General features: G+C 42.9%; 1 protein-coding gene across 1 annotated transcript; it reads right to left on the minus strand.

The window, feature by feature from the left end:
* Positions 1-1,124: 1,124 nt before the first annotated feature.
* Positions 1,125-20,887, minus strand: LOC139168931 (von Willebrand factor-like). Its single transcript, XM_070754712.1, has 6 exons — positions 20,691-20,887; positions 18,001-18,058; positions 14,995-15,144; positions 13,893-13,995; positions 11,402-11,610; positions 1,125-1,267 (listed from the first exon to the last, which is right to left on the minus strand). Exons 1-6 carry the CDS (start codon positions 20,721-20,723, stop codon positions 1,125-1,127), a joined length of 696 nt encoding a protein of 231 aa, XP_070610813.1. The 5' UTR covers positions 20,724-20,887.
* Positions 20,888-21,281: the final 394 nt, after the last annotated feature.

Consider the following 21,281-nt stretch of genomic DNA (forward strand, 5'->3'; position numbering starts at 1 on the left):
AAGTCCCCCTTCTGAGTCTGCGTAACTGCTCTTGCCTCCCCCGCATCCTTCTCACTCTTGCATCCAGGATAGGATCCATTATCTCCTCTTCCTTGTCAGACTCAGGCAAAGCCCCAGTTGGGGGCTCTATAGCCTCTGCAGGACCCTCACACCCAATCTCTCCCTCCTCCTCACTGTCCAACTTCTCTGACAGCCACACAGGCCAACCATGCCCAGACGGTCCTGGTTCATCTAGAAACATAGAAGATTGACGGCAGAAAAAAACCTCAAAGTCCATCTAGTCTGCCCTTACCCTATTTCCTGTATTTTATCTTAGGATGGATATATGTTTGTCCTAGGCATGTTTAAATTCAGTTACTGTGGATTTACCAACCACGTCTGCTGGAAGTTTGTTCCAAGCATCTACTACTCTTGCAGTAAAATAATATTTTCTCACGTTGCTTCTAATCTTTTCCCCAACTAACCTCAGATTGTGACCCCTTGTTCTTGTGTTCATTTTCCTATTAAAAACACTTCTCTCCTGAACCTTATTTAACCCTTTAACATATTTAAATGTTTCGATCATGTCCCCCCTTTTCCTTCTGTCCTCCAGACTAGACAGATTGAGTTCATGAAGTCTTTCCTGATAACATTTTATGCTTAAGACCTTCCACCATTTTTGTAGCCTGTCTTTGGACCCGTTCAATTTTGTCAATATCTTTTTGTAGGCGAGGTCTCCAGAACTGAACACAGTATTCCAAATGGGGTCTCAACAGTGCTCTATAGAGCGGGATCACAATCTCCCCCTTCCTGCTTGTTATACCTCTAGCTATGCAGCCAGGCATTATACGTGCTTTCCCTACCACCTGACCGCACTGTTCACCCATTTGGAGACTGTCAGAAATCACGACCCCTAAATCCTTCTCTTCTGAAGCTTTTGCTAACACAGAACTGCCAATACAATACTCAGTTTGAGAATCTAGCTATCTGTTATCACAGGACCTGGCTGCGATCCAACCACAACACTTCAAACGGTCACTGAACAAACTGTTGCAAACCAATGTCTATCTGTTTTGAACTCCTCTGGAGGTTTTCCAACAACTACCCTCCCTCTTGGCATTTGAAATAAAGGAGGACCCTGAGTCTCACCCTGCTACACAAACCTTTTCTGCAGCATCGGAGGAAATGTTGCATGTGTAACTCGGGGGCATTACTCGCTCACACTTCCTCCTCTGGTTACTCATCCCCCAGGAGTTGGCAAAGCTGTAGCTGTTCTCTTCCAATATTCCTGAAATGGACAGGAGAGAAAAAAACAACAGTATGTGATGATCTATTAGAACCCCCTTGTTAATACACAGGGTTTTTTTTAAAGTTTTATTTATTTATTTATTCATTCATTCATTCATTCATTCATTCATTCATTTATTAGATTTGTATGCCGCCCCTCTCTGAAGACTCGGGGCGGCTAACAACAATAAAAAAGACAATGTAAACAAATCTAATATTAAAAATAATCTAAAAAACCCCAATTTAAAAACCAGCCTAGGGGGAAGGGAAAAATTTCAATTCCCCCATGCCTGACGACAGAGGTGGGTTTTAAGGAGCTTGCGAAAGGCAAGGAGGGTGGGGGCAACTCTGATATCTGGGGGGAGCTGGTTCCAGAGGGTCGGGGCCGCCACAGAGAAGGCTCTTCCCCTGGGCCCCGCCAAACGACATTGTTTAGTCGACGGGACCCGGAGAAGGCCAACTCTGTGGGACCTAACCGGTTGCTGGGATTCGTGTGGCAGAAGGCGGTCCCGGAGATATTCTGCTCTGATGCCATGAAGGGCTTTATGGGTCATAACCAACACTTTGAATTGTGACCGGAAATTGATCAGTAACCAATGCAGACTGCAGAGTATTATTATTATTATTATTATTATTATTATTATTATTATTATTATTATTATTATTATTTGTTGGTTGGTTGGTTGGTTGGTTGGTTGGTTGGTTGATTGATTGATTAGATTTGTATGCCACCCCCCTCCGAAGACTCTTGTATTATTATACACAAAAACATAACATAACATACAAACATGCAGTGTTAGGAAACTCAGTTCCTTTCATTGTTACAGTTGAAGATCAGTTCATCAAAATTCATAGACAGTGGTACCTCTACTTACAAACTTAATTCGTTCCGTGACCAGGTTCTTAAGTATAAAAGTTTGTAAGAAGAAGCAATTTTCCCCATAGGAATCAATGTAAAAGCAAATAATGCATGCGATTGGGGCAACCACAGGGAGGGTGGAGGCCACTAGAGAGGCCCCGTAGAGGCTTCTCCCTGCCTTTTCTGGCCTGTTTGATTAGATAAGATTAGATTTATTCGATTTGTATGCCACCCCTCTCCGGAGACTCGGAGCGGCTCACAACACAAAACATGTTTTCTCCCAGGAGATTCCTAGAGAGGCCCCACGGAGGCTTCTCTCTGCCTTTTCCGGCCCTGTTTCCTCCCAGGAGATTCCTAGAGAGGCCACACGGAGACTTCTCCCTGCCTTTTCCGGCTCTGTTTCCTCCCAGGAGATTCCTAGAGAGGCCACACGGAGGCTTCTCTCTGCCTTTTCCCGCCCTGTTTCCTCCCAGGAGATTCCTAGAGAGGCCACACGGAGGCTTCTCTCTGCCTTTTCCCGCCCTGTTTCCTCCCAGGAGATTCCTAGAGAGGCCACACGGAGGCTTCTCTCTGCCTTTTCCGGTTACAGTTTCGGAGGCTCGGGTTTGTAAGTGGAAAATGGTTCTTGAGAAGAGGCAAAAAAATCTTGAACACCCGGTTCTTATCTAGAAAAGTTCATAAGGAGAAACGTTTTTAGGTAGAGGTACCACTGTACATATATATTTATCAATATATTACAATATATTAATATAATGACATAGTTACGATATCCTCTTCTATAGATGCACATTTGTTTGCTGTTCCTTTTTTGTTTTATTCTTTACATCTATATAAAGATAATAATTGGCATTTGCACATTCCGTACCCTATTATCCTTTGACCATTCATAAAATCTGTTTGATGTTAATTAATATTTATTTATTTACTTACTTACTTACTTATTTATTAGATTTGTATCCCGCCCCTCTCCGAAGACTCGGGGCGGCTAACAACAATAAAAAAGACAATGTGAACAAATCTAATATTAAAAATAATCTTAAAAAACCCAATTTAAAGAACCAATCATACATACAAGCATACCATGTATAAATTCTATAAGCCTAGGGGGAAGAGAAATTTCAATTCCCCCATGCCTGACGACAGAGGTGGGTTTTAAGGAGCTTGCGAAAGGCAAGGAGGGTGGGGGCAACTCTGATATCTGGGGGGAGCTGGTTCCAGAGGGCCAGGGCCGCCACAGAGAAGGCTCTTCTCCTGGGTCCCGCCAAACGACATTGTTTAGTTGATAAGACCCGGAGAAGGCTTCTTCCTTCTCTTGTAGTTCTTTTGTCATCTTATTCATCTCGGAGAAGTCAAAAAAGTATGACTTCCTCATCGTTTGATGGTTAATAGGCACTTCTCATGGGGTGTGGAGAGATCTGCATTATAACCCAGCACCCAAAGCCTATAATTCCCTTTTAAAAGCTATTTTCCAAATGGATCAAACCTCAAAAAATCACTCTGGGCTCTTGCGTTTCTAGGAAGCACTTCTAATTGCATAAGATACTCAGGAATTAATTTATGAGTTGGCTTCTGTTCCTAACTTATAAAGGAAAGTTGTGCACAGCTCAGGCCCCAGGAGAAATTTCCCGATTGATGTGAGATCGAGAGCCCCCATCACACCAACTTGCAAGGTACGAACTGTTTGGAATAGGAGTCACATACACACACACCGATTAGGTCCCACAGAGTTGGCCTTCTCCGGGTCCCGTCAACTAAACAATGTCGGTTGGCAGGCCCCAGGGGAAGAGCCTTCTCTGTGGCGGCCCCGACTCTCTGGAACCAGCTCCCCCCAGAGATTAGAATTGCCCCCACCCTCCTTGCCTTTCATAAACTTCTCAAAACCCACCTTTGTTGTCAGGCATGGGGGAATTGAAACATCTCCCCCGGGCCTATATAATTTATGTATGGTATGTTTGTAGGTATGTCTGCTTAAAAATGGGGTTTTAAAACTATTTTAAATTTTAAATTGTATATTATTAGATTTGTTATGAATTGTTTTATTGTGTTGTGAGCCGCCCCGAGTCCACGGAAAGGGGCGGCATACAAATCTAATAAATAAATAAATAAATAAATAAATAAATACATACATACATACATACATACATACATACATGCATACATGCATACATACATACATACATACATACATACATACATACATACATACATACATACTTGGTCCAGGGGCGGATTCTACTTACCGCTGCTACGGGGCAGCCAAAATTTTTACTACCACATTGTGGGTGTGGCTTATTTTGTGGGTGTGACTGAGTAGGAGTGACTTGCCGGCCATGTGACCAGGTGGGAGTGGCTTGAACGATCATCATCGTTCAAGTGAACTGTTAAGTCCTCGACTTACAACCTTACCAGTGTCGCTCGCTGGGGTGGCAGTTTGCTTCGCATTTTCCGCGCTCTCCTTCCTGGGTCGCCCCACCCACCTCAGGGTGGTTATCTAGCTGAACGGGTGCTGAAAAAAGCATTAATGCTGCCAGCGCCACTTCCACCCACGCCTTCTGCTTGCACCTCAATTTTTTTTTGATCAATAACTACCTGATAAATTGTGACATGTAAAAATAACTTCTCTGTGGCGGCCCCAGCCCTCTGGAACCAACTCCCCCCGGAGATTAGAACTGCCCCCACCCTCCCTGTCTTTCGTAAACTACTCAAGACTCATTTATACCGCCAGAAATTGAGATAGCTCTTCCCCCTAGGCCATTACAAGTTATGCGTGGTATGTTTGTGTGTATGTTTGGTTTTATAATAGGGGTTTTTAGTTGGTTTTTATTATTGGATTGTACATGTTGTGTTTATTATTGTTGTTAGCCGCTCCGAGTCTGCGGAGAGGGGCGGCATGCAAATCCAATTAATAATAATAATAATAATAATAATAATTATTATTATTATTATTATTATTATTATTATTATTATTATTATATACAAATATATGCAACAAAGTTTGAAAAGTCGCATCCTTAGCAGTCAACAGAACAGTTGACAACTCAAATGGTTCCAAAGACGGGCTACAAGAATGGTGGAAGGTCTTAAGTATAAAACGTATCAGGAAAGACTTAATGAACTCAATTTGTATAGTCTGGAGCAGTGTTTTTCAACCAGTGTGCCACGGCACACTAGTGTGCCGTGACATATGGTCAGGTGTGCCGCGAAGCTCAGAGAGAGAAAGAAAGAAAGAGAGAGAGAGAGAGAAAGAGAAAGAAAGCAAGAGAGGGAGAGAAAGAGTGAGAGAGAGAAAGAGAACAAGAGAGAGAGAAAGAAAGCAAGAGAGAGAGAAAGAGAACAAGAGAAAGAAAGCAAGAGAGAGAAAGAGAGGGAGGGAGGGAAGGAGAGAGAGAGAAAGACAGAGGGAGGTAGGGAGGGAGAGAGAAAGAGAGCAAAAAAGAGAGGAAGGAAGGAAGAGAAAGAAAGAGGGATGGAGAGAGAGAGAAAGGAAGAAAGGGAGAGAAAGAGGGAGAGAGAAATAGAGCGAAAGGGAGGAAGAGAGAGAATATTTTTGTCCAAACTTTTTTTAGCTCCCCCACCCCGCTCAATGTGCCCCAGCATTTCATAAATGTAAAAAATGTGCCGCAGCTCAAAAAAGGTTGAAAATCACTGGTCTGGAGGACAGAAGGAAAAGGGGGGGACATGATCGAAACATTTAAATATGTTAAAGGGTTAAATAAGGTTCAGGAGGGAAATGTTTTTAATAGGAAAGTGAACACAAGAACAAGGGGACACAATCTGAAATTAGTTGGGGGAAAGATCAAAGTCAACATGAGAAAATATTATTTTACTGAAAGAGTAGTACAGTGATCCCCCGGTTATTGCGTCCCCGACCATTGCGAACAGGGTAATTCGCGATTTTTCAACCCGGAAGTCAAAACACCATCTGCGCATGCGTGCCCTTTTTTCTATGGGCACGCATGCATAGATGGCACCCGGCAGATCAGCTGCTGGGCGGCTTCCCTGGGTCTTCCCCCTCTTGCTGGCGGGAGGGCGAGCAGCGGGCATCAGCAAGGAGTTTCCCCACCGCCCACACAAACTCCTCGCTGCCGCCCGCCCTTCGCCCGCCCACACCGTTCATTCTCGCCGCTTTGGAGCTGAGTCCTGAAGCGAATTCGCTTCAGGACTCAGCTCCAAAGCGGCGAGAGCGAGCGCGGACAAGCCGTTCGCTGGCGCTAGCTCTCGCCTGCCTGCCCGCTAGCGAGGAGCCGAAGATTGGGGGCGGCGCGGCTGTTTTAAAACGTCCCCGCCAACATGGGGGGCTCGCTAGCACACCCCCAAACCCAGGTTGGGGGTTCGGGGGTGTGCTAGCGAGTCCCCCATGTCGGCGGGGACGTTTTAAAACACACGCGCCGCCCCCAATCTTCGGCTCCTCACTAGCGCTGCGGAAGTAAAAACACCATCTGCACATGCGCAGATGGTGTTTTTACTTCCGCAGCGCTACTTCGCGAAATCCCGCTCGTTGCGGGGGGTCCTGGAACGGAACCCTCGCAACGAGCGGGGGATCACTGTAGATCCTTGGAACAAACTTCCAGCAGACGTGGTTGGTAAATCCACAGCAACTGAATTTAAACATGCCGTCAGTCTTCTATGTTTCTATGTTTCTATATTTTGTTCATGTGTGTGTAATGTTTTATTAGTCCTTACTTATTTTTATTATTCTTTGTTTTTGTTGTTTCTTTTTTCTTTAACGTATTAAAGTAATAAAGATTTTTTTTTTCCCAAAAAAAAATAAGAAGCGGATTGTGAATTTAATTCCTGCCTTTCTGCTTGGGGAGAGAGTTCCCATTGATGTCTGATCACAGACACTGAAAAAATGCCGCAATTACTGAATCTATTTAAAAAAAAAGAACAACAATTAAGCTTCAAATTTGTTTTACAATGGGTTTTTTTTTCCCATGAGAAAGCAAAGTGGAAATTTCCCTGCTAAAAAGAATACCAGTGTATTTATGACTGCCCATTCACTGACCTTCCGTCCAAGAAGCAAACCCAGAAAAGTGACTCAGATATTCAAGTGGAAAACATAAGGAGTCAGTCACCATCTTTTAGCGCCTGAGGGCAAATACGAATTTTTCTACAGCATTCACACAACACAGCTGCCAGCACTCTGACTATTCGCACAATGGTTCCCACAAACACCTGGCAACTTCAAATATCAACCAACAAATGCTCTACCCTCCAGATCGGCAAAAAGAATCCAAACCGCACATAAGAACTGAATAAACAATCTCTCATTGCTAACCCACACTCAGTAAAAGACCTTGGAATACTAATATCGAATGATCTAAGTGCTAAAGCCCACTGCAACAATATCGCCAAAAAAGCTTCTATAGTTGTTAACCTGATCCTACGCTGCTTCTGCTCAGGCAAGTTCACACTACTCACAAGAGCCTACAAAACTTTTGCCAGACCCATCCTAGACTACTGCTCATCTGTCTGGAACCCATACCACATCTCGGACATCAACACCCTTGAAAATGTCCAAAGATATTTCACCAGAAGAGCCCTCCACTCCTCCACTCGAAACAGAATATCCTACGAAAATGGACTAACAATCCTGGGCCTAGAAAGCCTAGAACTACGGGGCCTAAAACACGATTTGAGTATTGCCCACAAAATCATATGCTGCAACGTCCTACCGGTCAATGACTACTTCAGCTTCAACCGCAACAACACAAGAGCACACAACAGATTCAAACTTAATACTAACCGCTCCAAACTTGACTAAAAAATATGATTTCAACTATCGAGTTATCGAAGCGTGGAACTCATTACCGGACTCAATAGTGTCAACCCCTAACCCCCAACACTTCTCCCTTAGACTCTCCACGATTGACCTCTCCAGGTTCCTAAGAGGCCAGTAAGGGGCATACATAAGTGCACTGGTGTGCCTTTCGTCCCCTGTCCAATTGTCTTTTCTTTCTTTCACCTATCGTATATATTCTCTTCCTTTCATATATCCTCTCCTCTAAGTTAACTTTCACCCTCATATATATTACTACATGTCTATTTTTCTTCCTATGTATTTGTGTATTGGACAAATGAATGAATGAATGAATGAATGAATGAATGAATGAATAAATAAATAAATAAATAAATAAATGAGCAGCAAACTCTTTCCCAGGAGACTAAAGGTTGAGGGTTACTTTTGCAATCCTCTCCAGACCCAGGATGTCGGTTTTTGCTGGAGTACTGGCAATCTTCCAGACAACGAAGGACTGCAAAAAATGTTTACTACCACACTATGGGCGTGGCTTATTTTGTGGGTGTGACATTTTAAAATGGCCTAACCTTGGATACAGCACTCTTAAACTGACTCAACATTCCATGTGTTGTTGTTGTTTCAATTAAAAATAAATGTTTCTCCGGTATAATGAATCATAGTCAAAATAAAATCAGTCAAAAACAACCAGAGGTTTTCCACATTTGGCTGTTCACATACAGTGATATCTCGTCTTACGAACCCCTCTTCATACAAACTTTTCGTGATACGAACCCGGTGTTTTAAGATTTTTTGGCCTCTTCCGAACTATTTTCACCTTACCAATCCGAGCCGCCGCTGCTGGGATGCCCCGCCTCCGGACTTCCATTACCAGCCGAAGTGCTGGGATTCCCCTGAGCCTCCCCTTGCTGGAAATCCCCACCTCCGGACTTCCATTACCAGCCGAAGTGCTGGGATTCCCCTGAGCCTCCCCTTGCTGGAAATTCCCACCTCCGGACTTCCATTACCAGCCGAAGTGCTGGGATTCCCCTGAGCCTCCCCTTGCTGGAAATCCCCGCCTCCGGACTTCTGTCGCCAACCAAAGCTCTGGGATTTCCCTGACCCGCCCCTCACTGGGATTCCCTTCATTTTTGCTAGCGCTGCTTTGAATCGCAGCGATGGGAGGCTCAGAGAAATCCCAGCAATGCAAGAACAGGGGCGTCGGCTTGCAACGGAAGTCTGGAGCTGGGGTTCCCCAGCGAGGGGAGGCTCATGGGAATCCCAGCAACGCAAGAACGGGCGCTTCGGCTGGCAACGGAAGTCCAGAGGTGGGGTTTCCCAGCAGCGCAAGGCAAAAGGGGTGACTTTTGGGATGGGGTTGCACGCATTATTTGCTTTTACATTGATTCCTATGGGGAAAATTGCTTCGTCTTACTAACTTTTCTACTTATGAACCTGGTCACGGAATGAATTAAGTTCGTAAGGTGAGGTATCACTGTACTTTCCAAAAGATTTCAAATTGCACAACATTTTAGCATTTAGCAATGTTTTACAGCCCTCTTCCAGAGAGTAAGCATATACAGTGATACCTTGTCTTACAAACTTAATTGGTCCCGGGATGAGGTTCTTAAGGTGAAAAGTTTGTAAGATGAAACAATGTTTCCCATAGGAATCAATGGAAAAGCGATTAATGCGTGCAAGCCCAAAATTCACCCCTTTTGCCAGCTGAAGTGCCCGTTTTTGCACTGCTGGGATTTCCCTGAGGCTCCCCCTCCATGGGAAACCCCACCTCCGGACTTCTGTGTTTTTGCGATGCTACAGGGGAATCCCAGCAGTGCAAAAACAAGTGCTTCCCTGGCAACGGAAGTCCAGAGGTGGGGTTTCCCAGTGAAGGGAGCATTAGTGAAATTGCAGCATCGCAAAAACACCAAAGTCCTTGAAACCCCACCTCCGGACTTCCGTTGCCAGCGAAGTGCCTGTTTTTTGCACTGCTGTGATTCCCCTGCTGTGATTCCCCTACAGCATCACAAAAACACGGAAGTCCGGAGGTGGGGTTTCCCATGGAGGGAACCTCAGGGGAATCCCAGCAGCGCAAAAACGGGTGCTTCGCTGGCAACGGAAGTCCGGAGACGGGGCATGCCAGCAGTGGCGGTGGGTTTGTAAGGTGAAAATAGTTTGTAAGAAGAGGCAAAAAAATCTTAAACCCCGGGTTTGTATCTCGAAAAGTTTGTATGATGAGGGGTTTGTAAGATGAAGTATCACTGTATTGCCCCCAACAATCTGGCTCCTCATTTTACCGACCTTGGAAGGATGGAAGGCAGAGTCAATCTTGAGCCTACTGAGATTCGATCTGCCAAATTGTTGGCAGCTGGTGATCAGCAGAAGTAGCTTGCGGTAGAAGTAGCTTGCTCTACTGCACTCTAACCACTGAACCACCAAAGATCTTGCTTTATTCCAGTAAGCCTATGTTTTTCTACGCAGTTGTCCTGGAGCCTTAATCGGATACGTTAACATTCTTAAACTTTGTACAGCCATAACTAAAGTAGAGGTTACGAGATGTTTATTAAAGGCACATTTTTTGACGGGCTCAAACCCAACTGCTCTTGCAGCTGTACCAAGAGCAAAACCTTCCCTGAAAAAAAGTCCCCCATCACCTGCCATTTGCCTTCCAGCAGCTGTTTGCAGTAAACAGCATTTTCGGCTTTGCATTACAAATCGCAATTTTCACAGCTGGAAGAACAAGGCTGCAAGGACGCAGCTCCAAATCTGGAAACAGAGAGCCCTGTGTAGTTTCTCCCGAAATAAAGCAACTGGAGAATAAAAGAGGAAGCTTTCAGGAAAATGGGTTGAAATCCATCAGGTTCTGACAGGTTCTGGAGAACCACTAGCGGAAAATGTGTGTATTTGGCAGAACCGATACATACCACCTCTGGCTGGTCCCAGAGTGAGTGAGATTGGAGATTTTGCAATATATTTCCCCCAGGAGTGGGGAGGGAGTGGGGATATTGCCCAGGTTCGCCTGGTGCACCAGTTGTGGCCCTATTTGGACCGGGAGTCACTGCTCACAGTCACTCATGCCCTCAACACCTCGAGGTTCGACTACTGTAATGCTCTCTACATGGGGCTACCTTTGAAAAGTGTTCGGAAACTTCAGATCGTGCAGAATGCAGCTGCAAGAGCAATCATGGGCTTTCCCAAAAATGCCCATATAACACCAACACTCTGCAGTCTGCATTGGTTGCCGATCAGTTTCCGGTCACAATTCAAAGTGTTGGTTATGACCTATAAAGCCCTTCATGGCCCTTTGTGAGCAGAACAAGGAGTGGTACCAACAGGGCATACACACCCTTGTGTCTCGCTGGAGGAAGGCCATAGAACAGGACGGAGATTACGTGGGAAAATAGGGAGTGTAGAAGAAACATCATTCTTTCTTGTGTGTAAGTTTCATTGTGTTCAATAAATAATTGTTGAAGGGAAAAAATGTGGTGCATTACTTTATGGGCGACCCTCGTACTATTCAGTACATACTGAATACTCACCCTCCTGGGTCATGAAATCGTCCTCAGCAAATCGGTTGAAATTCCCGCAGAGTCCACACGTCCTGTTATAGTGCTTCTCCGCAAGGCTTAGAAGGACATTGCCGCTGGTGTCGATCTTCACCACGAAGCCATGTTCCTCAGCGGACAGCTTATAATACCCGGCTTCCCTTTCCAGAAAGACTCCATTTGAGGCATAGGGTACCAAAATCCTTTTTTTAAAAAAGAGGAAGGAGAGATTCCCTTAAATATCCGGTGCAGAATAGAACACACTACTTTTGATTCTGGAATACAGGTAGTCCTCGACTTAGGACCAAGATTGGGTACCAAATTTCTGTTGCTAAACAAGACAATTGTAAAGTACTGCATTTTTCAAAGTATATAGTACATAAGTGCACTTATGTACATAGGTTATGTATATAAGTTATGTACATAAGTTATGTATATAGTACATAAGTGCACTTATGTACTATATTTATTTATTTATTTTTTCATTTTTAAAATTTATTTATTTATTTATTTATTTATTTATTTATTTATTTATTTATTTATTTATCAGATTTGTATGTCGCCCCTCTCCACAGACTCGGGGCGGCTAACAGCAATAATAACACAATGTAAACAAATCAAATATTTAAGTTAATATTAATATACAAAGTATATAGTACATAAGTGCACTAGTGTACCTTTCGTCCCCTGTCCAATTGTCTTTCCTTTATCTCACATATCATATATATTTTCTTCCTTTCATATATCTTCTTCTCTATTTTTACATATTATTGATATATATATTACTTCATGTCTATTCTCTTCCATATGTATTGTGTATTGGACAAATGAATGAATGAATGAATGAACGAACGAACAAACAAACAAACAAAACCTTTTCTGTCTTATATTCTGAATGTAGCTTTTTTTCAGCCCTCCTGCCGCATGAATCCCAGCGACCGGTTAGGTCCCACAGAGTTGGCCTTCTCCGGGTCCCGTCAACTAAACAATGTCGTCTGGCGGGACCCAGGGGAAGAGCCTTCTCTGTGGGGGGCCCGACCCTCTGGAACCAGCTCCCCCCTGAGATTAGGATTGCCCCCACCCTCCCTGCCTTTCATAAACTCCTTAAGACCCACCTTTGCCGTCAGGCATGGGGGAACTAAAACACCTCCCCCTTGCCCATGTTGTTTTGTTGATTGATTGACTGTGTGCCTGTTTTTTATATATACTGTTTTTTATGAGATTATTAATTTAAATTGGAACTGGATGGGTGGGCATTGGATTTGGTATTGTGTACTGTACTGTTTTTTATTATTGTTGTGAGCCGCCCCGAGTTTGCGGAGAGGGGCGGCATATAAATCCAATAAACCTAAACCTAAGGTGCTAATGATCTTTCTGGCTCTTATGGTCTTGCAGGCTTTTTCACTGCTAATCTCTCCTAAGAAGGTTTCTTTCCCCCAATCCTAAGTTTTTGCAGGCTTTTTTCATTGCTACTTGCTCTAAAGAATGTTCTTTTTCCAGCCCTAACAAGGCGCCAATGAGCTTCCTGGCTTTTGCAGGCTTTTTCGCTGCTAATCTCTCCTAAGAAGGTTTTTTTCCCCAAATCGTAAGTTTTTGCAGGCTTTTTTCATTGCTACTTGCTCTGAAGAATTTTTTTTTCCCAGCCCTGACAAGGCGCCAATGATCTTCCTGGCTCTTGCAGGCTTTTTCGTTGCTAATCTCTCCTAAGAAGGTTTTTTTTCCCCAGCCCTAAGTTTTTGCAGGCTTTTTTTTCATTGCTACTTGCTCTGAAGAATGTTATTTTTCCAGCCCTAACAAGGCGCCAATGATCTTCCTGGCTCTTGCAGGCTTTTTCGCTGCTAATCTCTCCTAAGAAGGTTTTTTTCCCCAAATCGTAAGTTTTTGCAGGCTTTTTTTTCATTGCTACTTGCTCTAAAGAATGTTCTTTTTCCAGCCCTAACAAGGCGCCAATGATCTTCCTGGCTCTTGCAGGCTTTTTCGCTGCTAATCTCTCCTAAGAAGGTTTTTTTCCCCAAATCGTAAGTTTTTGCAGGCTTTTTTCATTGCTACTTGCTCTGAAGATTTTTTTTTTCCAGCCCCAACAAGGCGCTAATGGTCTTCCTGGCTCTTGCAGGCTTTTTCGTTGCTAATCTCTCCTAAGAAGGTTTTTTTCCCCCAGCCCTAAGTTTTTGCAGGCTTTTTTTTTTATTGCTACTTGCTCTGAAGAATGTTATTTTTCCAGCCTTAACAAGGTGCTAACGATCTTCCCAGCTCTTATAATGAACACAAGAACAAGGGGGAACTAGCTGGGGGGGGAGATCAGAAGCACCGTGAGAAAATATTACGTTACTGAAAGAGTAGTAGATGCTTGGAACAAACTTCTGGCAGACGTGGTTGTCACTAAAGTTAAACATGCCAGGGATAAACATATATCCATCCTAAGATAAAATACAGGTTGTCAATCAAGGACTACCTGTATTGACGTTGATGGGATCAAAATGTTTACCTTTTTTCACCTTGAGTCACAGTGCCATTTAAGAACACATGAATATCAAAATATTCTCCAAGGTACAGAGAAAGACCGGTTCTTTTCCCATTGTGATAGTCACCTGAAATGAAACAAAAGATTTTACTAACAATCATTGGCTTGCTTTCCTTTTTAACAACGCTAGGTACATTATGAGAAGCAATTGTTCTTACCGCTTGTATTTAGAAACATAAAAACATAGAAAAACATAGAAACATAGAAGATTGACAGCAGAAAAAGACCTCATGGTTCATCTACTCTGCCCTTATACTATTTCCTGAATTTTATCTTACGTTGGATCTATGTTTATCCCAGGCATGTTTAAATGCAGTTACTGTGGATTTACCAACCACGTCTGCTGGAAGTTTGTTCCAAGCATCTACAGTGGTACCTCTACCTACTAACGCCTCCGCTTACGAACTTTTCTAGATAAGAACCGGGTGTTCAAGATTTTTTTTGCCTCTTCTCAAGAACCATTTTCTGCTTACAAACCCGAAACTGTAACTGGAAAAGGCAGGGAGAAGCCTCCGTGGGGCCTCTCTAGGAATCCCCTGGGAGGAAACAGGGCTGGAAAAGGCAGGGAGAAGCCTCTGTGGGGCCTCTCTAGGAATCCCCTGGGAGGAAACAGGGCTGGAAAAGGCAGGGAGAAGCCTCTGTGGGGCCTCTCTAGGAATCTCCTGGGAGGAAACAGGGCTGGAAAAGGCAGGGAGAAGCCTCTGTGGAGCCTATCTAGGAATCCCCTGGGAGGAAACAGGGCTGGAAAAGGCAGGGAGAAGCCTCTGTGGAGCCTATCTAGGAATCTCCTGGGAGGAAACAGGGCCTCCACCTTCCCTGTGGTTTCCCCAATCACACACATTATTTACTTTTAGATTGATTCCTATGGGAAATATCGGTTCTTCTTACAAACTTTTCTACTTTTCTACTTAAGAACCTGGTCACAGAACGAATTAAGTTCATAAGCAGGGGTACCACTGTATTTAGCTGAAATGCTCATTCTTCCAATTCCCAGAAGCCCAGAGAACTTTAGACAACGTTCAAGAAGCATTTTAAACAGTGTATTCAAAATGCAGTCGAAACTCACCAAGTAAGAGGAAAGATCTCTTTTCACAATCTCCAGCGAGCAGGTAGCTGCAGTCCCCGGCAAAATCATACACCAGTTCGTCAAAGGTTTTGATGTGATCGTCTCCAAAAAGGCTACAGTGTGCAAACGGCGTCGAGAAATCTTTTTGCCCTGCAAGACCATGATTCGTTAACCTGGGGTGCCCATGTGCATAGAACATCATATGTGAAGTTCTACCGTTTTCAAACGAGGTGACAAGTCTCGGGCAACACTCGGCGTTCAAACTAGAAAATCAAAACTCAACCCAGCCAGTCACCAATTTTTTTTTAAAAGGCCTGTCCTTCTCTCAACCCTTCCATGAAACAAAATCAAGACAAGAGATGGACAGGGGGTTTACCCTGTACTTCTGTCCCCATTTATAGAAACATAGAAGATTGATGGCAGAAAAAGACCTCATGGTCCATCTAGTCTGCCCTTATACTATTTCCTGTATTTTATCTTAGGATGGATCTATGATTATCCCAGGCATGTTTAAATTCATTTCCTGTGGATTTACGTCTGCTGGAAGGTTGTTCTAAGCATCTACTACTCTTTCAGTAAAATAATATTTTCTCATGTTGCTTCTGATCTTTCCCCCAACAATCTGAAGTTAGTTGGGGGAAAGATCAAAGGCAACATGAGAAAATATTATTTTACTGAAAGAGTAGTAGATCCTTGGAACAAACTTCCAGCAGACGTGGTTGGTAAATCCACAGTCACTGAATTTAAACATGCCTGGGATAAACATAGATCCATTGTAAGATAAAATACAGGAAATAGTATAAGGGCAGACTAGATGGACCATGAGGTCTTTTTCTGCCGTCAGTCTTCTATGTTTCTATGTTTCTAACTAACCTCAATTGTGCCCCCTTGTTCTTGGGTTCACTTTCCTATTAAAAACACTTCCCTCCTGAACCTTACTTAACCCTTGAACGTATTTAAATGTTTTGATCATGTCCCCCCCTTTCCCTTCTGTCCTCCAGACTCTACAGATTGAGTTCATTAAGTCTTTCCTGATACGTTTTATGCTTAAGACCTTCCACCGTTTTTGTAGCCCATCTTTGGACCCGTTCAATTTTATCAATATCTTTTTGTAGGTGAGGACTCCAGAATTTATTCGTATCCTTATCCGGCATTCATAATCATGTTTATTCCTATATCTGTTATCTTAAACATGTTTAATAAATTAAATAAATAAATAAAAAGGAGAAAAGCCAAGGAGCAAGGTAACTCTTGGGGTTCCTCTCTGCCCCAGAGTTTTAATTTGGGCAAAGCCCAGAGATTTGGGATGGGACAAAGAAAGTAAAAAACAGCAGTGGCCATTGAGTCTGTCATCTGCATCTCTATAACAGTCTGGTTTGGTTCTGCAACCCAATCAGACCGACACAGACTTCAGAGGAAAATCAGAACTACAAAAATAATTTAAATATTGCTGCCAACCTGCCTTTCATTGAGGACCTGTATACTGCATGAGTCAAAAAGAGGGCTGTGAAAATATTTGCTGACCCCTCGCATCCTGGACACAAACTGTTTCAACTCCTACGCTCAAAATTTCGCTACAGAGCACTGCCCACCAAGACAACTAGACACAAGAACGTTTTTTCCTTGAATGCCATCACTCTGCTAAACAAATAATTCCCTCAATACTGTCAGACCTTTTACTAAGTCTGCACTACTATTACTGCTAGTTTTTTTCCCCTCATCATTCCTATCACCCATTTCCTCCCACGTATGAGTGTAACTTGTTGCTTGTGTCCTTGTTTTTTTATTAATATTGATTGTTTCCTCATTGCTTATTTGACCCCTATGACAATCGTTAAGTGTTGTACCCAGGGGTGGGCTACCCCCAGATGGGGGAGAACGCAGTGGGGCAGCGAAAATCGAACTCCACCCCAGTGCACCCAATTTGCACTGAAAGATGTTGAAAGAAAATGCAGGGCATACTGAATAAGCCACACCCTCAGTGTAGTAGTAAAAATTTTGGTAGCCCTTCACTGATTATATCTCATGATTCTTGACAAATGTATATTTTCTTTTATGTATACTGAGAGCATAGGCACTAAAGACAAATTCCTATGTGTCCAATCACACTTGGCCAATTATGAATGCTATTCTATTCTATTCTATTCTATTCTATTCTGTTCTGTTCTGTTCTGTTCTGCTCTGCTCTGCTCTACTCTACTCTACTCTATTCTACTCTATTCTATTCTACTCTATTCTATTCTACTCTATTCTATTCTACTCTATTCTACTCTATTCTATTCTATTCTATTCTACTCTATTCTACTCTATTCTACTCTACTCTATTCTACTCTACTCTACTCTATTCTACTCTATTCTATTCCACTCTGTTCTACTCTATTCTACTCTATTCTATTCTATTCTACTCTATTCTACTCTATTCTACTCTATTCTGCTCTACTCTACTCTATTTTATTCTACTCTATTCTATTCTATTCTACTCTACTCTATTCTATTCTATTCTACTCTACTCTACTCTACTCTACTCTATTCTATTCTACTCTACTCTATTCTACTCTATTCTATTATATGCTGTTCTGTTCTCTTCTGTTCTGTTTTGTTTTGTTCTGTTCTCCTCTCTTCTCTTCTGTTCTATTCTTCCTTTGGCTTGACAAAGAATCAAGTTAGGAAATCACAAATTTCATTAATGTTCTCTAAACCACCGTGGGGTTTGTTGGGATCTTGAGTTTGGTTAGGAAAGTCAATAACAAAGGCTTGGATTCAAATTACTGGCAAGTCTTTGTATCAGGTCACTGCAGGGGACAAACCCATATGACTAATGACTTAACCGTCACCAACAGGCAACGAGTCTGCGGAGAGGGGCGGCATACAAATCCAAAAAATAAATAAATATTTTGCAGTATGACTACACACTGAGCAGAAAGCATGTACTTATCACACGGGTTATTTGAACAAAAAATGTCACAATGATAGCATAACCGAGCGAGCAAATGATGGACTACTTACCCAGCGTTGATGCAGGCAGAGCTAAGAACAGCAGGAGGAGCAATCTGGATCCAATCATCTATGAAATAATTGGGTTTTTTTAGAAAAAGAGCAATTAAGAGAAAAATCCCAATTGTGCAGCCCAATCCTGTGGTCGTTGGATTATGTGTAGTGTGCCTTCCGTCCCCTGTCCAATTGTCTTTCCTTTATCTCATATATCATATGTATGTTCTTCCTTTCATATATCTTCTCCTCTATTTTTACATATTATCTTTATATATATTACTTCATGTCTATTCTCTTCCATATGTATTGTGTATTGTGAATCCCAGTGACCGATTAGGTCCCACAGAGTGGGCCTTCTCCGGGTCCCGTCAACTAAACAATGTCGGTTGGCGGGCCCCAGGGGAAGAGCCTTCTCTGTGGCGGCCCCGACTCTCTGGAACCAACTCCCCCCAGAGATTAGAACTGCCCCTACTCTCCCTGCCTTTTGTAAACTCCTTAAAACCCACCTTTGTCGTCAGGCATGGGGGAACTGAGACATCTCCCCCGGGCATATACAATTTATGCATGGTATGTTTGTGTGTATGTTTGCTTAGTAAATGGGTTTTTTTTTAATATTTTAAATTATGATTTAGATTTGTCATGAATTGTTGTATTCTGTTGTGAGCCGCCCCGAGTCTGCGGAGAGGGACGGCATACAAATACTGTATTAATGAATTAATGAATTAATGAATTAATGAATAAAGAAAGAAAAAAGAAAGAAAAAAGAAAGAAAGAAAGAAAGAAAGAAAGAAAGAAAGAAAGAAAGAAAGAAAGAAAGAAAGTATTGGACAAATGAATAAATAAATAAAATAAAAAAATGTTGGATTTGCTCCAAGGAAAGGTCGACTGGATATTAACGCAGAAAAATCCTACCCATCCTAGCCTTCTCTCATTCATGTGCATTTACATCTAGTCAACTCAGTTCCCCCAATGAAACCTGTATAGAAATACTGTACAGTATTGCTGGTAGCCGCTTCAACAATTTCTGAATACAATAGTGAAAAGAGAGCTAGAAGTTAAGTCAACTCCCAGGGGAGCTTTTTTTTTAAAAAAAAAATCACAAATCAGAACAAGTTCTAAACTATTTTGAGCTCAACCCAATCTTACAGGGATCTCATTGGAGGACCTAGGAAGACAGTATCGAGTTGAACTTGACTGCCAAGTAGGAATCCAATACCCAATGCAAGATGAATAATATAATATATATAATAATATATAATAATCTGCTAAACTCTGGTGGTTCTGGCTTTATCCAAAATTCTAGTGATTCTAGTGCTATCCAAAAATTCTGGCGTATCCAAAATTCTAGTGATTCTGCTCCAATCCAAAATCCAGGAGCAATCACTGCACCAAAGACATTGTTCCTCGAGAATGCTGTTTCATTAAAAGGACCTAGCTGTTGCCCAATCCTTATTCTAAGCAGAATTGTTTGCCTTGAATAAAATCAGAACGATAATGTTAAGGCGGTACAGTAGTCCCTCACCTATCGCTGGTGTTACGTTCCAGACCTGGCCGCGATAGGTGAAATCCGCGATGGGGAATTTATCGACTGATAGTACTTATTTAAGTATTTATATTGTAATTGTTTGGTAAGTTTTCATTGTTTTAAGTGTTTATAAACCCTTCCCACATAGTATTTATTTTAGATACAGTATTTAAATACAGTATTTACAATTTTAGATATTTTTTTTTGAAAAACCTGCCGATCGAGTTCGGCGGGCTGTTTAAATCTGCCAATCGGCTTCCTCAGAAACCCACGATGAAGTGAAGCCACAGAAGGTGAAGCGCGGTATAGCGAGGGACTCTTAAAGATCTCCCCTCCTCACATTTATCCACAGACCCTGGAGGTACAGTTGGTCTACCAGCCAACACTCAATACATGGAGCGTTAGCCATGTGATCTCTTTGAAGATTGGATTGGATTGGATTGGATTAGATTAGATTAGATTAGATTAGATTAGATTTATTGCATTTATACGCCGCCCCTCTCCGCAGACTCGGGGCGGCTCACAACAATGGCAAAAACAGTACATAGTGGCAAATCCAATACCCACCAATCCAATTACAGTTTTAGGTTAAGAAATTCATAAAAACAACCCCAATATGTATAAAAAACAAGCACACAATCAATCAAACACCAAAACAACATAGGCAAGGGGGAGATGTTTCAGTTCCCCCATGCCCAACGGCAGAGGTGGGTTTTAAGGAGTTTACGAAAGGCAAGGAGGGTGGGGGCAATCCTAATCTCAGGGGGGAGCTGGTTCCAGAGGGTCGGAGCCACCACAGAGAAGGCTCTTCCCCTGGGTCCCGCCAGACGACATTGTTTAGTCGATGGGACCCGGAGAAGGCCAACTCTGTGGGACCTAATCGGTCGCTGGGATTTGTGCGGCAGCAGGCGATCCCGGAGATAATCTGGTCCGGTGCCATGAAGGGCTTTATAGGTCATAAACAACACTTTGAATTGTGACCGGAAACTGATCGGCAACCAATGCAGACTGCGGAGTGTTGGAGTGATATGGGCATACTTAGAGAAGCCCATGATAGCTCTCGCAGCTGCATTCTGCACGATCTGAAGTTTCCGAACACTTTTCAAAGGTAGCCCCATGTAGAGAGCGTTACAGTAGTCGAGCCTCGAGGTGATGAGGGCATGAAGAACAGATTAGATACCTTTGCTTTGTGCCAGAATCCGTTGTCCATCATTGATCAGCCTCTCTGTGGTTCGAGCCCACTCCGTGGCAGGAGGCTACATTGGACTGCCCATGCCGGCTATTTATTCCCAGTGGTCCCAGCCAGGCAGGAACTCTTGTTCGTTCGAAGGGAAGATAAAGGCAGGCTGTTGCTTCCGCCCAGTGCTTAACACAATGCTGTGATCAGGAAAATCAACTGCTTTAATGGTGCGCGAGAAACAATGAAAGGAAGTCGTATTAAATACTTTTGCAGGACACATCAACCTTTGAAATAATAATTAAAAAAAATTCTGCTTGGGTATGGCAAGTAAGATGTGAAAGTTAGGATAACTACAGAATAAAGAGGAATCAGAGTTTCTACAAAGCGTGGAATAAATGGGGTGAGGTATCATCAATACGCTGATGATACCCAGTTATACATCTCCACCCCATGTCCAGTCAACGAAGCAGTGGAAGTGATGTGCCGGTGCCTGGAGGCTGTTGGGGCCTGGATGGGTGTCAACAAACTCAAACTCAACCCAGACAAGACGGAGTGGCTGTGGGTTTTTCCTCCCAAGGACAATTCTATCTG

Source organism: Erythrolamprus reginae, chromosome 6 (assembly GCF_031021105.1).
Source record: "Erythrolamprus reginae isolate rEryReg1 chromosome 6, rEryReg1.hap1, whole genome shotgun sequence".
NCBI lineage: Eukaryota > Metazoa > Chordata > Lepidosauria > Squamata > Dipsadidae > Erythrolamprus > Erythrolamprus reginae.

Excerpts from the sequence above, each read along its gene's own strand:
- LOC139168931 (XM_070754712.1), bottom strand. The coding sequence starts at position 20,723 with ATGATGGACAACGGATTCTGGCACAAAGCAAAG. Across the intron at positions 15,145-18,000 it reads TCTGCCTGCATCAACGCTGG|GGCAAAAAGATTTCTCGACG; the intron begins GTAAGTAGTCCA and ends ATGGTCTTGCAG. Across the intron at positions 1,268-11,401 it reads CGATTTCATGACCCAGGAGG|GAATATTGGAAGAGAACAGC; the intron begins GTGAGTATTCAG and ends TGTCCATTTCAG.